This window comes from Odontomachus brunneus, unplaced genomic scaffold (assembly GCF_010583005.1).
Source record: "Odontomachus brunneus isolate Ranch 3 - 2012 unplaced genomic scaffold, Obru_v1 Obru_scaffold_075, whole genome shotgun sequence".
Classification (NCBI taxonomy): Eukaryota; Metazoa; Arthropoda; class Insecta; order Hymenoptera; family Formicidae; genus Odontomachus; species Odontomachus brunneus.
The window spans coordinates 160,303-176,130 of record NW_022639525.1 but is presented as its reverse complement, the minus strand read 5'-3'; the positions used below and the strand labels follow the sequence as shown (position 1 = coordinate 176,130).

The window sequence follows — 15,828 nt, the reverse complement described above, 5'->3', positions numbered from 1 at the left end:
AGAGAGAGAGAGAGAGAGAGAGAGAGAGAGAGAGAGAGAGAAGCAGAAAGAGGGATAATTATTAGGTATGTACGCACGTACATATATATTTAAATGAATTTCTTCGTACGACGAGAGCTAAATATTTTAGGGTGAAACCTGAATATAAATAAGTTCTAACACATCCACATGCGAACGATGTAAAATACACTGTACCTCATGAGCTTAATACCGCTGATGATAATCGTGCGCTTATTAGTGAATAGAGTCGTTGGGCGGGGGAGTATCCCCCCAAGGACTGAGGGATGCTCTCCGAAGTGACACTGCACGTGCGAAACGAGTGTTCGCGAGCAATCAAAAACACGTGCGAATTTCTAAGAGCTTCTCTCGTTGAAGCAAGAGAAGCGGCAGAGAACGTCAGCAGCAGCAATAACAACATTAACTGTGTAGTAGGGGTTGCGCTCTATTTTCGAGCGACTGCTATTTTCTCAGGATTTTTCTACGGACTTTTGGCGATGTGTCGAATCGACGAATTAATCGGCACGATTTAAGAATGTGATTTCTATGGGCGCTCGCGGACGGGCAATCCCGCGGTTCGACAGAGAGAGAGAGAGAGAGAGTGAGAGAGAAAGGAGGAGGAGGAGGAAGAGACTCGAAGATCTCAAATTTCCTCACACGGAGAGAATATTATAGTTTTCTTTTACACAAACCTTCAATTTTGCTGTGTTTTTTAGCAATTCAGGAGTAGACTGCCAGTAAAGTCTATTTTGCTGAGGAACTATATTTCTCAGCAATAAATTTCGTTAGAATGTAGCAAGTATCTTGATGGTATATTTCAGTTCCTAAAATATATAAGTAGCACATATGGAATGAAAGGATAGTGATTGAACTGACTGCAGAGTGTCGATTCTGTATTCCTCGGTTACACAAGATCCTGTAGTAATACTTGCTATAAAATACTCTCCGTGCACGATGTGAAGTCGACGAGAGTCGCATCGAGATTCGATCGTGTCGCGAATTCGCGTGCGTTTATGAGAGTTAAGCTTGATCTACAATGTGCTCTTTGTTTCCTGTTTCTTTCTCTTCATCTCTTTCCGCCTCAAATCTTGAAGCTTAAGCTGGAAAAAGGCAGAGAACAAGAAACAAGAAAGGAAGCGAAGAGCATTGCAAATTAAGCTTTCAGAGAGAGAGAGAGAGAGAGGAAACCGAGAGGGCACAAGGACTACGTTATCCTGTGTGAGGGGGGAGACGAAGTCTACGTTAAATACTATTATTCCCTCTTGCTTTCGGAACGGCGTTAGTGCACAGACTTCGCGGTGAATGCGAGGAATAATTAACAGAGAGGAGATTCGACGTGGAGACCAAAGATAAAGGGATTACTGCGGCGTCGACGATTCGAGATGTAATCTTCCGCATATTTTCCTACGTGAGCGTGCGTGTTAAGCGTGTACCTGCGCATACGCGATCGCAATCGCAACTGTGTAAGGAGAGGAATATACAAGAGAGAAAGAGAGAAATACGCTAATTTCATACGACGATGAGAATTCGTCACAAATCGCGTGTAAATATATATACATAAGTCATAAAACTTCCGTGTTGCATTTGTTTCCTTGCTGATCCTTATTCCCGATTTCGTGCTGAAGCAATTCGTCATATCCGATCGGGTCCCTTCGCTAAGAGAGAGGGAAATAAAAGTTCAACGAGATAATAGAAAAAAATTAGAAATACCGCAACAAGGAAAAGGCTTTTATTCCGAACTCTTTTCTGTCGATCTTATTCCGGACTTTCTTCTGTTCGAAAAGTATCTCGAAATGTAACTTGTAACTTGAGTTTGTGGATCTAAGTTTAAACTACTATTGCAAAAATCAGCCTTTGTCGACGAAAGAAAGCTTACAAAATAAGAGACTATATCTAAATAATGCTTGCAAGGTAAAGGCAATTATTTCCTCGCGTACGGAAAATGCCATTTTTCGCGTATTCATCGAAATCGACGAGCCCTGGCGTCACCTCTTGGTGACTCGCGCGAAAATCAAAAGCGCGCAGATGATTACAAACCGGAATGTTACGGGCGAAAGAGCGAGTGGAAGCCACTCGCACTCGTCCGCAGGTTGAAAGAGCGCGCGCGGCCGTCGCGGGGGCGGCTTCCGGTCTCGCCGGCTGCGCGATGGCTGGCGCGCCGGTCACGTGACCGCCTTTGTGCGGCGACCATTGCGGGACGCGGGCGGCAGACCGTTTTCCGCTGTCAGTGGCCAACAAGCCTTGGCAGCAAGTGGATGTGTGCTTCGTCGGTGGAGCGCGGCTGGATTTCCCGTCGTGGCTCTACGCGAGAGACTCTCACCTTTTCTCCCCCTTTCCCCTCTAACTGTCTGTGCCTCTCTCTCTTTCTGTTCCGTTTCGCTGGTCTCTCCTTCGTTTCGCGGCGTGTGTCGCGCGTGTCGTCCGCGTCGCGAAGCTCCGCATCGCGTGTGCTTGGTGCTTGGTGCTCGTCTGTCCACCGCGTGTGCGACGGCTTGCCCTCCGCGAGGAGGTGATACTACACAACACAGTGGCAGTGGTGGGCCGCGGGTTCGCAAGGGGGGGTTCGTGCGTGCGTGCGTGCGTGCGTGCGTGCGCGCGACGCGCGACGTCCAAGAAGAGTATCGTTCGTCCGTGCACGGGTACACAAGACGCGACGACGACGGCGACGACGACGACGACGACGACGACGACGACGACGACGACGACGACGACGGCGACGTTGGACTCGTCGAGTGGTCGTGGTGTATGTTCCCACGACGAAGTAGTCGCGGCCACGGTAGTTCGCGTCTCCTCGACTCGTTGCCCTCGCGCCTTTCGTCTTCTTTCTCCGTCACGCGTCTCCTAGGAGCAAGAAGCGTCGTCTCCCGCTCTTCCACCGAGTCATCCTTTCGGCCCCGCGCACCCCTGGGGCAATAATCCCGACGAAAAAGAAGACGACGACGACAACAACGACGACGACGACGACGACGACGCTGTTACGAGACCCGAGTGCGATTGACAGACGGCGGCGACGGCGGCGGCGGCGACGACGACGGCGGAGGAGAGAGAAGGAGGAGTAAAAGCGTGAGAAAAAGAAAGAGGTTGGAGCGCAGAGCCGTGATTCGAGCAGTAACGCGGCGGCAGTGTGCGTGCGTGAACGTCAAACATAACCTGCGGAACGTTCGCTGTCGTGCTCGTGTGTCGCGGATGCGAGAAAGGATTGAGAGAAGGAACGCGGCGCGTAGTAACGGAAACGCGGACACAGGTCGCCTCGTAGGATCGACGCTCGACAACGGGAGCGAGGATCAGGGAAACGGTATACCGTCGGTCGCGAGCAGTGCGTGATCGAGCAAGAGAAGGATACACACACGTCGTCGCTGATCGCGGAGCTGCGCGACATACAACACGTCGTCCGCGCGCGCTACTTCGCGCTCCTCCCTCCCGCCGCTAAACCACGTCAGAGGGTAAGATCCCGCGCGGGCAGTTCGAATCGCGAAGGACAAAACGCGATCCTGCAGCGTGCGCGTTATTCCCGCAACTAGTCGAGCGAGAAAGAGAGAAAAAGAGGGAGAGAGAGCGGCAGAGAGATAGAAGAACAAAAAAAATCAGAAGAAGAGGAAATCCCACGGCGAGGTAGCGCCATGCTCGCCGCGTGAGTCGCCACTACTCTCGATATCGGTCGATCGTTCCGTCGATCGGTCCGCGAGTCGGGGCCCGCCAGGGACCAAGAAACGCGCCCTCGACGAAACGTAATAACGGTGGCTCGCCGTGTCATCCGGAGGGCGAGGGGGCGCGCCGCCGTCCCGTGAAGAGCGCGCGGGCCTGCTTTGATGGCAGTGGTCGGGCCCAGCCGGCACTCGCGGGTGTCAATGAGCGTGTCGATACCGCTGATGCAGGGCGGCGGGGCGGGGGCGACCGGCGCCGCCGGTGGCGGCGGCACCGCGGCCGGGGCCCATCCGGGTCAAGCGGTCCTCGCGGCGGCCGCCGCCGCCGCTGCCGCGGCCCAGGCGGCGCCCCCCACTTATTATCACACCGCGGCACCCGCGCCCCCGCCGCCACCACCCGCCCAGGATCCCGTCCAAGACAGACCCATCGGCTACGGGGCCTTCGGCGTCGTTTGGTAAGTGAGATTTACTACAATCGACTTCTCATTCCTCGCGCTGATCTTCGACGGCTTATTGAGCCTCGTCCCGACACGAGCGGTCGCGTGGATGACGCGTGGTCGGCTTCTGTTTCTTGGTACTATCGGTGAAGCTCGACCCGCCGCGATCTCGTACATCGACAATGAATGAAAGGGGGGAGAACACGTGGCGAAATTTTTGTAACAAGCCTCGTTACGACTAGTAAGCTCAGGATACCAATCCTTGAACACCTGTTCAACCTAGTTCTGGGCATTCTTATTGTTTCGGTCTTTAAATACGAATATTTAAACTTTCAAAACGTGAAATATATGTATAAATATTAAGTGTTTATGTAGGGTAAACTCGGGTACGATAACCGCACGAGAAAGATGGCCACAAGCTGTACTTTCTCTAATAAATAGTAATACATGTTTCAGTATCTGAGTGCTCGCATATAAACTACTATAAGTATCGATTATCTTTGAAAATGATCACAAAAGCGCACTATTTCAGCAATTATTGTAGAAATTAGAACTCGTGCCATCTTTTTCATATGATCATCATGCCCGAGTTTACTCCATGTTGGAAGTTTAAATACTTGTATCCAAAGATCACAAAGTTGCATTCCAAAACATTCTTCTCGAGGGAAACTTCTCTAGAAGTCCACAGTAACGTGAGCTATGGGTTTTCAGTAAAATTTCCCCTTGTAATAGAAATATCCAAGGTTAAGTATACATAGAAAGAATACTTCCTTTTCTTTCATGTAAATTCTTTTCAATTTTACTATGCTATTAGTAATACAGGAATAAACTTTCAAATATTTTACTAAGGAATACAGTAAATCTCGCGAGAAATGTAGCAAAGTTTTTAATAGCACATTCCAGTTCCCAGAATGTAAGCACCACATAGTGTAATTGTCCGTATCACTGTGCTTATTTCTATTAGTATTTTTATTAGTGTGTGTCTTTCTATTTAAATATAAGTCACAAAAAGAAAACTAGCACAAATAAATAGAAAGAGTATTTTTAAAAATTAAGTTAAAGTATTAAACTTAATAAAAGATACTTTTTTTATTTAGATAAACCGTAAAGATACTTTCTATGGCTTTAAATACAAAGGCACAGTGATATGAACAGTTACTATGGAAGGATAATCAATTACCAAAAAATGTCCATTAGTGTTCCTCGACTGCAAAATTCGATGAACCTAGTTATTGTAAAATTCTCTTTGCATACGTTGCTCAGGCGTTGGTAGTTTTATCGATGATACACGTGGTGCATCGACGCGCCCGCTTATGTCCCTCTTTGAGACGCTATCGTGCTATGATTAGCATCGATGATACGATTGTTATTAACCTTGTCGACGTGGAGGGATCCTAATAATGATCTCCACCCTCGCGTAATATCATCTCTCAATCTCTACACGTGTCGTTCGTGCATTCACCGTGACATTTTCTGCGCAAAATACACTGAGAAAAAAATATAAAAATATATAAATATAAAAATATATAAATATATAAATATATAAATGTAAAAAAAATATGTAGTAGTATTTTATTACCGTTCAGCTACAAAATAGCCAAGAAGGGGACTTTACATTGAATTATATTTTGTACTTATCCACTATAAAAAAAATATATATATATGTAAAAATATCTAAAAATTAACAAATATGTGGACACCATTAACATACTTAAATCAAAATTCTTTTTCACTTAAACTGAGTATTGTTTGCTCGGTTTAAATAAACCGGTTTAAATACTCAGTTTAAATGAAGAGAATTTTTATTTAAGTGAATATGTTAATGATACCCACCTGATAAATATTTGTTAACTTTCAAATATTTTGTTCTCAGTGTATGAAGGCGCATCGAAACGAATAGAGAAAGCCACGTGTTATGTCGAATCCCGACGATTGACTAACGTCATCGTCCTGGCGAAGCTTGTAACGTTCGCGCGTAAACGACGCCCCGATAGAAAGTGGAGCGACGAGCCGCAGTGATAGCTCGCAGCTCGAGGTGTATCCCGAGGTGAGAGCGAACCCCGACGGAAACTCGTTTGCCCTTTTCCACGTTCCGAGTCTCTCGGCTTCCGGTTTTTGCGGTTCCGTCGCGCGGAAGAGAACACGCGGCGAAAACACTTGCTCCTTTTAACTCGTGTAAAAAAAGTTAAGATCGCCCCGTGAGTTCACTTCGCGAGTCCGTCGACGTTTCCCGTGAGAATGTCGCGATAATGGATCGTGTCCGAAGTCGAAATCAGACATACACATACATCCTATGTTTCGAAAGTTTGAATCGTACTTAAATGAATTCGTATTTAAAGAGCGTTTCAAGACCAAAGAGCAATGAGAATGTCCAGGGTTAGATACATGTGTCCGAGCATTGGTACTTTTATCTCACGTCAGAAAGAGAAATAGAAACGGAAACGCGCAATCGACACAGGAAATGCATCCCTGCGCACTCGTCGCGGTGCACAATTCCATTGTTTATCTCATTACGATGTTCACATTACGCTGGCCCTACCGGATCTCCCAACTTGTTGAGGAAAAATGTGAGGCACAATCAATTTTTGTCCACCGCGCTTCATTAAGAGGCGGCAACAAGCGTTCTTTACTGAAAACGACATTAAAATGCGTAAAATACCGCGGGACAGAAGGAGCAACGTGGATAACGTCGGATGTTCCAATATTGGCACTTTATAACGAATGAATTAAATTCACCTCGCACCGCGGAAAATCGAGCGACGGGAAAATATTAAAAAAAAAAAAAAAAAAAAAAAATAGAGAGAAAAAAACTCGCGCTCGCTGTAACAATATTTGTATTACGACACCGTCTATATTTATATCATAACCGTGGCAATATTTACGGTGTATTTTTCTGCTCTCTCTCTTTCGCGCGCGCGCGCCTCTCCTCGCGAAAGATGTTGCGACTTTTCCCACGTTTTTCGCGAAGAGAAGAAGAAGGCAGAGTAAAAGGGTGAAGTGAAGGAGGGGGAGGGGAAAGAGAGAGAGAGAGATAGTCAGAGACCGCGGGCCATAATTTTTCCCCTTCGCGCGCGGCGCGCCACGGAAATCCTCGGATCTTAAACACTTTTATTGTAGCGCGAACGATGGAGTCCTCGCGCTGACTCCTGCGGCGAGCAGGATGACGTATTGTCGTGCCGTGTGGGTGTGTGTGTGCGTGCGTGTGCGAAGTCGTACGCTTGATTTATCTCCCTTTAAACAGCACGCGCCGCTCCATTCAATTTTGCATTCGCGCGTACAAGATGTTCCTTTTAAAACACAGTCGAACCGTCGTCCCGTGATAAATCGACCGTATTATTACGCAGAATGTGGCCGTGACTTCGTCGCCGCTCCGAAAAATCGGCGGTGAATGCCGACGGAAGCGGCGCGAGGTGAGAAGCCTGCAATAGTCGGTGTAGCCTTCCCCGACGATCTTTCTCCTCGCTTCCGAAATTGCGATTTAACGGGTTTCCGGTACTTTCACTTTGCGACAACCCTCGATAAGAGGACACGCGGGGGAACGACGGAGGGACGAAGGGTATTATCCGTTTGCTAGTGAAAGCGTCAACATGAGGATGGCATGTATATGTTCGAAAGTGCCTTTCGACAGCAGTCTGAAATATTTCAAAATACACACACAATCTGCCGACACTCTGCGATTTGAGATATTCATTAATAGTTACGATGACAAAATGATCAGGGTGAGTCACAAGGGTTGGAGAAACGCGCGCGTGTCCCACGTTTTCCTCCCTACAAGTGAATTAAAAATAAACCATAAAGTGAGTCGGTAACTATTGCCACTTTGAATTGAGAAAGGCGACCTTCAGATTTTCGAAGCTATTCTGCTCAGGAAAAATCTCCTTATGCTTTTCTTTCGGGAGGAATAGCTTTGAACATTTCAAGGCCTTTGTTTTTTGTCTCGAAGGTATTCCAGATAGCAATTGACTCATCCTATACCTGTCTCTTATCTGAAAAGAGATAAAGAGTGCGATCGAACAGCCACAGGCGATGCTTCCTAATTTCTTTGTGTTCTATTTCCCCACACTGAAAAAACAATATTAAAAAGATAACAAATATTTATATACTAGATAGGTACCGTTAAAATATTTACTTAAATAAAAAATCTCTTCATTTAACCCGAATATTGTTTACTTAAAGCGAGTGAAAAAAACTTTTATTTAAGTACATATATTAATATCTAATAAATATTTGTTCATTTTTAGATATTTCTTTTTCAGTGCAATTAACTTTGTTATAGAACCAAAGATAATCACGAGTAAATTACGAGTATATAAGAGAGTTTTCAAATGTATCAAATTACCACTTTTATCAAATTACTTTTTACCACTCCCAAGAATCGACAATGAATTTTCTTGGTCAGTATCCGGCAGAATGACATTGATTGCCTCAATATTCCTTTTTTTCCACCAGGCTCCACTTCAATAAAACTTTCCATTCCCTCTCGAGAAACAATTGTCGAGTACTATCGCAAAACTGGTGTTTGTACAATCGTCTGTTTTGTCATTTTATGTTACGTGCATCATCTGACAGCTCAAATACGGCCATTGCTACATGATTTTGTGATATTCTCAAAGAGAACTTCGCGCTATGACTCTCAATGCAAGTAACACTTTTTGCATAAAGATACTTTATTTACATAATAAATTCTTTAATTTTCTTTTGGTGGCGTCATTCTTACTTGAAATTTTTTGAGCTCGCTTTTTTTGGAACGGTAAAAGGAGACATTTGAAATTGTTTGTAGTCTATTTGTGATTATCTTTTGTTTTGCAAAAAAAAAATTGGCAAATCGAATACGAAGGAATCAGGGAGCATCTTGGCTGCACTCTTTGTTGAAACGTGCGTGCAAATCGGCGATCTTAATTAGGCGGTGACGAAAGGAGGATAAAGTTCTGGAAAAGGAACACGCGGCAGGTGTCTCTTTCCAGACATCTCCCGATGGATGTACGGATTGGGTATACGTGTGGCTGCCGAAAGGGTTAAGAACTTACAGCTCGACTCTTATCTCGACCCAGTCGAACCGGCCGACCGCTCGCACGGTATCAGAATCGAGCGTCGCGATCGATAGGCTGGACGAGTCAGACTTTATCGGCCCTCTTAGTTAGGAGCTTATCCCTCCTTAATATCGAGCTAGTTCGTCGACCTGTAAACCGAGAGGATCGCCCGAACGGACGTGGCTCAAGCACCTCGACCTTATTCCCTCAAGCTGACTTGGGAAAATGCAGAGAGAGAGAGAGAGAGAGAGAGAGAGAGAGAGAGAGAGAGAGAGAAAGGGGGAAAGGGAGGGAGAGAGAGAGAGAGAGAAAGGGGGAAAGGGAGGGAGAGAGAGAGAGAGAGAAAGGGGGAAAGGGAGGGAGAGAGAGAGAGAGAGAGAGAACGAACGCTGACGATTTTTGCTTAAAGATGCACTTTTAGCGATTTCGCGACTCGACACTTTTATCGTCTTTACCAAGCGTCGCTTATCGCGAGCTCGATTAACCTCCGACGTTTGCAACTTTCTAACGTTTCTAATCGCGATCTTTTCTTTCTTCTTTTCCATATATACTCAACTCGTGCGATACTCACATCCATGCGCTGAGAGAAAAAATATTTAAAAAATACTAAATATTTATTCGCGGAGTGGATACTGATAATATATGTTTACTTGAATCTAAATTTTTCTGTTCAAACAGACTATTACTTTCACGATAAGCGAGACGGTGGTACGATGTGTGCGTTGTATGTGCGCTCTTGCACATGTGTATGTATATGTTTCAGAAGAATATATATTTCCTCATTCGCGCGTGAAATCAACGTTTTCTCCACGTAGAAATGTATACCGGCGCCAAATAAATATGTTATCAATGCCTAACGCGAATAAATATTTTATATTTTTAGTGCCTCTGTATTAATAGTCATTGTACTCGAAACTTGTCTCAAGTTTCTCAGGATGCTCAGGTTTCAATTCAGAGTCAGACGAGTTTTTCGGATGAAGTGCGACCAGAGAGAGAGAGAGAGAGAGAGAGAGAGAGAGAGAGAGAGAGAGAGAGTACGTATTGTGAGACTCTTAGGAATGAATTCCGATCGGAATTGTTCCATTATTTCCCAGATTTCTATTGTTTTTTCTAGGGAAAACGTAATTGTGTGATGAATGCGTGTCACATGTATTACACAACCTGACTGAGAAACTTAGATCCAGTTCTGAATAAAAGTCCAAGAACTTCACCTGGGACAAATTTAACAACTACTAATACGGGCTTAGACATTTTCTTTTTTCTCCAAGTGTACGGAACGCGTGGAACGTATTCTTGGAAGCCGGCTCGATATTCCCGCATTAATCTTTACAGATCCCCGTGTCGATTTTCTTCTTACATTCAATTAACGTATTCGTGCGATAACGTGTAATCTAATCTAACTCGTCCTTCCACATGCACGCACACACACACCCCCTTTTCCCCTTCCCCTCGCCTGTCCGTCCGTTCCTCCGGACGCATAATCTTCCGATGCGCACGTGCATGCTATAATATACGCATACACGTGGAGTGCAAGGTCCTAGCATTGACTCTCGTGGACACGCTATTGCAGTAAATTGCAAACGGCTCTCTCTCTCTCTCTCTCTCTCTCTCTCTCTCTCTCTCTCTCCTTTCCCCTGCTTCTCTATCCTCCTCTCTCAGTCTACCTATACAATTGCGAAATTTAGATAGTTTAAATAAATTTGGAATACTCTCTTAAAGTGAATCAGTGAAACATCATTAAAAGTAGTGAATATATACTGATTTGCAATTATAAATATAACACTGAAACTGTTCAGTGCTATAATTATAACTAATATCAGTGACTATTCACTGATTCACTTTAAGAAAGTAATATTATATGAATATTTAATGGCCGAAAGATTACCTACAGATACATATCTAAATACAACATAAATGTTCTCAAATATAAGTATTTTTAAAAATTAATATTTAATCATCATATATCCATTTCATGTTATTGTTAAATTTTTTAACGCGTTTGAGGGAAGTTCTCCCACAGAGCGCGCAACAAATCTCTCTCTCTCTCTCTCCTCTTTCACTCTCGTCCCCGGTAATTCACGTTCGTTTCGCGCTGGCGGTTCGCTTTTAGCGTACCTAATGGGGAAATATCGATTGCGCGCATTTAGCGCGATCGAATTTTCGAATCGCACGAATCGGAGCGTTGCGCCGAGATTCCCGGCTCGCCTCGTCTTTCCAATTGTTTGGACCACGGCAGACGGCGTTTTTTAGCGGACTAATATCGCGGTAGCGCGACGTTTGTTAACGCAAACAAGCAAGACGTACGAGCGGAACGCGGTCGCGGAGAGCTCGCATTAATTTCAGCCGCGACGATATTTTGTAAACTTCCGATAGGACGATTGCCTCGTCCGCGAGGTCCTGCATATTCATGTTAGAGTTAATCTAACAACAAGTTCCCCATCGCCCCGGCAATTAATATCCATTTGCGCGCTGGAACGCGTAACGAGTCGGCTGCGCGAGAGAGGATACCTTTTTCCCGGCGTTACGCGCTCACATCTGGGACGCACGCGGGAACGCACTGGGTGTCTGGAAAACCCGACTTCTACTCTCCCCGCGGCACTCTTCTCGCACTGAGAGAAAAGTTTCGCTAATTTAACCAGACACGGAACAGTGAAGGACCCCCCAGCGGGAACAAATGATTTGTTACTTTCAATTTACTGCTCTGAGCAACACTTCTGTAATAATGGAGACATAACCTGAGCTAAATAGACGGGGATAGATATGATTTGTATCTAAGGCGAAATGTGTTTGTTAAAATGACAGAGATGACGAGAAATGATTTGCAGCGGTGACTGCTCGGTCTGTTTCCCTGACGATCATCAAACAGCAGACGCGCTTTTATTCTGATACAGAGGAATTTTTCTCGGTGCGAGGTATACATTCTCGCAACGAGAATCCCATGAAAACAAACGTTTTCGATGAATTCGCGCTAGCTCAGAAGCTGCAAAGTCCGCACGAGGTTCGCTGAGAAAAATATACTTGGAAATTTATTTTTTGTATGCAAATTTCATTCACAGAAATAAATTTTATTTCCCAGAAGTAAACTTAACTTCCCTGAAATAAACTGTATATCCGACAAATAAATCTCCAAGTATTTTTTTCTCGCGTACCTTCGCGCGGCGTTCGCGATCGACGAATTTAGAATCGCGCTCTTTTCTCCGCACACACAGCCGCTGCGTTTGTCACGTGAGACGTCGCCGGTCGACACGTGCGATCAAAGGCACGACTCGCGCGCCGCGCCAATTCCGCACGGAGCCCCGCGATCGCGGACGCGCGAGTCCGGCACACCCTGTATAGTTAACCCGGCACATTCCTGGAGTGTATACGCGACGGCGACTGGTACTGCTGGTGTGCTCGCAGGTGCAAGAAACACGAAACCATCTTCATCGCGTGCCGCGCGATCGCGTTTCTGTAAATTAGAGCCGATGTTAGAGCCGCACGGAGAGCGGCGGAATGATCTCCCCGCATTCCGAATTGATTGGCTCGATCGCGGATCGCAAGACCCTTCTCTCCCTCTTCCCCCCGTCGCTTGTCCCGTCGATAAGAGTCCGCGGATTCACGGAGGAAGCAATTACGCAGCGGTCAACTGTGACTCAACGAGCCCTGAAATTTTAATCCTTCTCAAGGGGACCGTTCTCCTTTGTCTGGAGCCAAATAGATGAATTTTGGCATCAAGTCGAGAAAGAATGTTTCAACAAGTGCTGAGAGTGTGAAGATTACATTTACGAACTCATCAGGATTTCAGAAATTTGAGACTGTCTCATGTCATGGACATCCTGCGAAGTAGCTAATGGAGAGACATTCAGAATTAAGACGGTACTTTATGACGATATGACAAATGATCTAGATTAAAATTTTAATGATCATTTTGACACTTTTAGATGTCATGGTCCTGTGAGGACCTTCAAAGAACAATTTAACAAGAACAAATTTTACAGTTGTGTGTACGGGGAAAAAGGTTTGATTGAATTAACCAAATATCCGGTCGAATATGAACGATCCAGAAATTCCGATTGAAGAAATTCAGAATTCTGTTTGAGTAAACAAAATTTTTGGTTGACTTAAACAGAATTCGGGTTAGTACAATCGGAATTTCTGGATTGTTCATATTCGACCAGATATTTGGTTAATTCAAAACCTTTTTTTCCGTATACAAATGTTTTTTCAGTGCACTGTAAAAACTGATGTATTAAATTTAATATTTTATGTGTCGCAAATCATCCACTCTCATTTATGTGTAAATTTAACACAAAACAAATATGGTAAAAAGTAACATGCAGAATATGTAAAAAATTAACACAAGAATTTTACACTTACCGTCAGGAATCACAGTTTGTGTTAAATCGACATATGTATAATGTTAAATTAACTAAAACAAAACGTTACTTTAACATTTGAGAGAAATATTAATCTACAGTTTTGATGAAATGAAAATGTTAAATTGACATAATCTATGTCTGACATATAAGATATGTCAATTTAACACAGCATAACAGTATTCAAGTGTTAAATTCTTATGTTAATTTTTTCCACATTATGCGTGTTACTTTTTGACACATTTGTTTTGTGTTAAATTTATACATAAATGAGAGTGGATGATTTGGGACACATAAAATATATAAAATTTAACACATCAGTTTTTACAGTGCATGGAATATCTGATTTTGGACATGTTACACAAAGTTTTCTTGCGTTGCATTGAAGAAATGTGCACCGAGCGGGGTCCTTGTTGGGCCCACTTTGTCGTTTAAAGGTTCAATCGGTCGCAGCAATTGCAGGAGCGAACAGTTGGCGAATTGCACCAAGCATTGTCCAAGCGTGTTCCTACGATATAGTCGCGATATATCGAGCGCCTCTGTTTTACCTGTGGCCGGTCGAAATTTGCCGTCGCGTCTCGTCTCGTCGCGTCACGGGACGAGTGCTTTTCTGCGCTCGGACGTGAAAAAAAATAGAGGAGAGGGAGGCAGAGCGAGCGAGCGAGAGAGAGAGAGAGAGAGAGAGAGAGAGAAGGGGGAAGAGGAAAAAGGAGAAAAATCGGGCGGAAGTCGCGGTTCCGAAAACACCGTGTACTTTTTTCCGCAATCGAGTCGAGCGGCGCCGCGTCGATTGAATCTCGATAGTGGAACTCTATTCGGAGGGAGAGCTTGCGCGCACGACGTGTAACGGATGACGGCGACGGCGGCGAATACACGTATCTCGCTCACCCGCGTGACCACGTTGCTCCAGCTGGTGCACGGGATAATAACCGCCGGCTGATAACCGGATCCGATAACGGCCGGCTGGCGAGACGCGAAATCGTGAGGCGAACTCGCCGAGGATCTCGCGCGGAACGCTTCGCGAAATTCGCCGCGTAAACGAGCCACGCGGAGAATCGCCAGAGTTGGTCGCTAATCATGAGGCGCGCGAGACGCACCGAAACAGCAGGGGTATAAGACGTTAACCCTGATCGGTCTATCGGGGTTAATTCAACCGGGGGCGGATAGAAGGGGGAAAGACAGGGAGGAGGGGAGTGACGCAGACACGGGGCCCTGTACCCCGCGTCGACGAAACGCGCGCGAACCAGCTGCCAAGCAGGTGATGCCGCAGCTGCCGTCGTTCTCGTGTGTCGGTTCACGGGTCCCCCCCTCCCCCACTCGTTCTGGACCACCTCTCGTCCTGGATCGTCTCTTTCTCTCTCTGTCTCTCTTTCTCTCTCTTTCTCGACTCGGCCAGAAAAAGCAGACAGCCAGACGAAAACTGCGGCGCGCTCTCGATCGATCGCGGCGCTTGTCTTAATTACACCTCCCTCCTTCTCGCGGCATTCGAAAGATGTCTTCATAAAGAAACGGTGTAAAAAAATAAAGAGAGAGATGATACGGAGGTTTGAAAGATGAACACGCAGGGATGCGATATGACAGAGCGAATCAACGCTTTAGTGCTCGGAGAGAGAGGTAATTAATAACTGACCGCGGCGCTTGTAATATGCCCCCTTGTGCTCTTGTCTCTGCAGGATTTCCCGATTCGCCAATGCGGCCAATGCGAGATCACGCCAATTTATCTGCCAATCTGGCGCGGAATAAACAGAAAGAGCGGAGAAGCCGGATGAAAGCCGGCGACGCGCCCGTTCTAATTACACCTCGCTCCGTCGCGGCACTCGAGAGAATGTCTTCGTAAGAAAACGTTATAAAAATAAAAAAGAAATAAGTTAAAAGAAAGAAATAAAAAAGAAATAAGTTAAAAAGAATAATTAAGAACAATAAAATGGTCAAATCTCTGATTATAAATCAATAAGGAAAGTGTAAGAGCTTTTAAGAGCCAATCGCAGATTTTAGTGCGTATTAAAAAATATTATTATAAATACATACCCAGATAAATTGATCTATATAAATTTGGCAACTTTGATTGATTTGCAAAGATGGTGTCTCTTATGAATGATTCATGTGGCATTTTTATCACATTTTTATCACATAGAAAGATAGAGAGAGAGACAAAATGTGAATACAAAAGGAATGATCACAATTTGCTGAAATAATATCACGTGAAATGTGATATGAAAATCTGATATAACTTTTACTAAATTTATCGCTGCATCAATGTAACGAAAAATTTACATTATTGTACAATGTAAATTTAATGATTAATTCAGTATGCGTTACAATCGCCTCATCAATGCAATTAAAAATATCATGGAATTCCCGTCAT

General features: G+C 44.9%; 1 protein-coding gene across 3 annotated transcripts in view; it reads left to right on the top strand.

The window, feature by feature from the left end:
• Positions 1-2,224: 2,224 nt before the first annotated feature.
• LOC116847248 (serine/threonine-protein kinase NLK) overlaps positions 2,225-15,828 on the top strand; it is a 113,354-nt gene continuing 99,750 nt past the window's right edge. For 2 of the 3 annotated variants that reach the window (XM_032822074.1, XM_032822075.1), the window contains exon 1: positions 2,225-4,096. In XM_032822074.1, coding sequence (XP_032677965.1) covers positions 3,807-4,096 — 290 coding nt within the window. In that variant the 5' untranslated portion in view covers positions 2,225-3,806. The remainder of the gene's footprint in view (positions 4,097-15,828) is intronic. The other variant, XM_032822073.1, reaches the window with a different exon arrangement.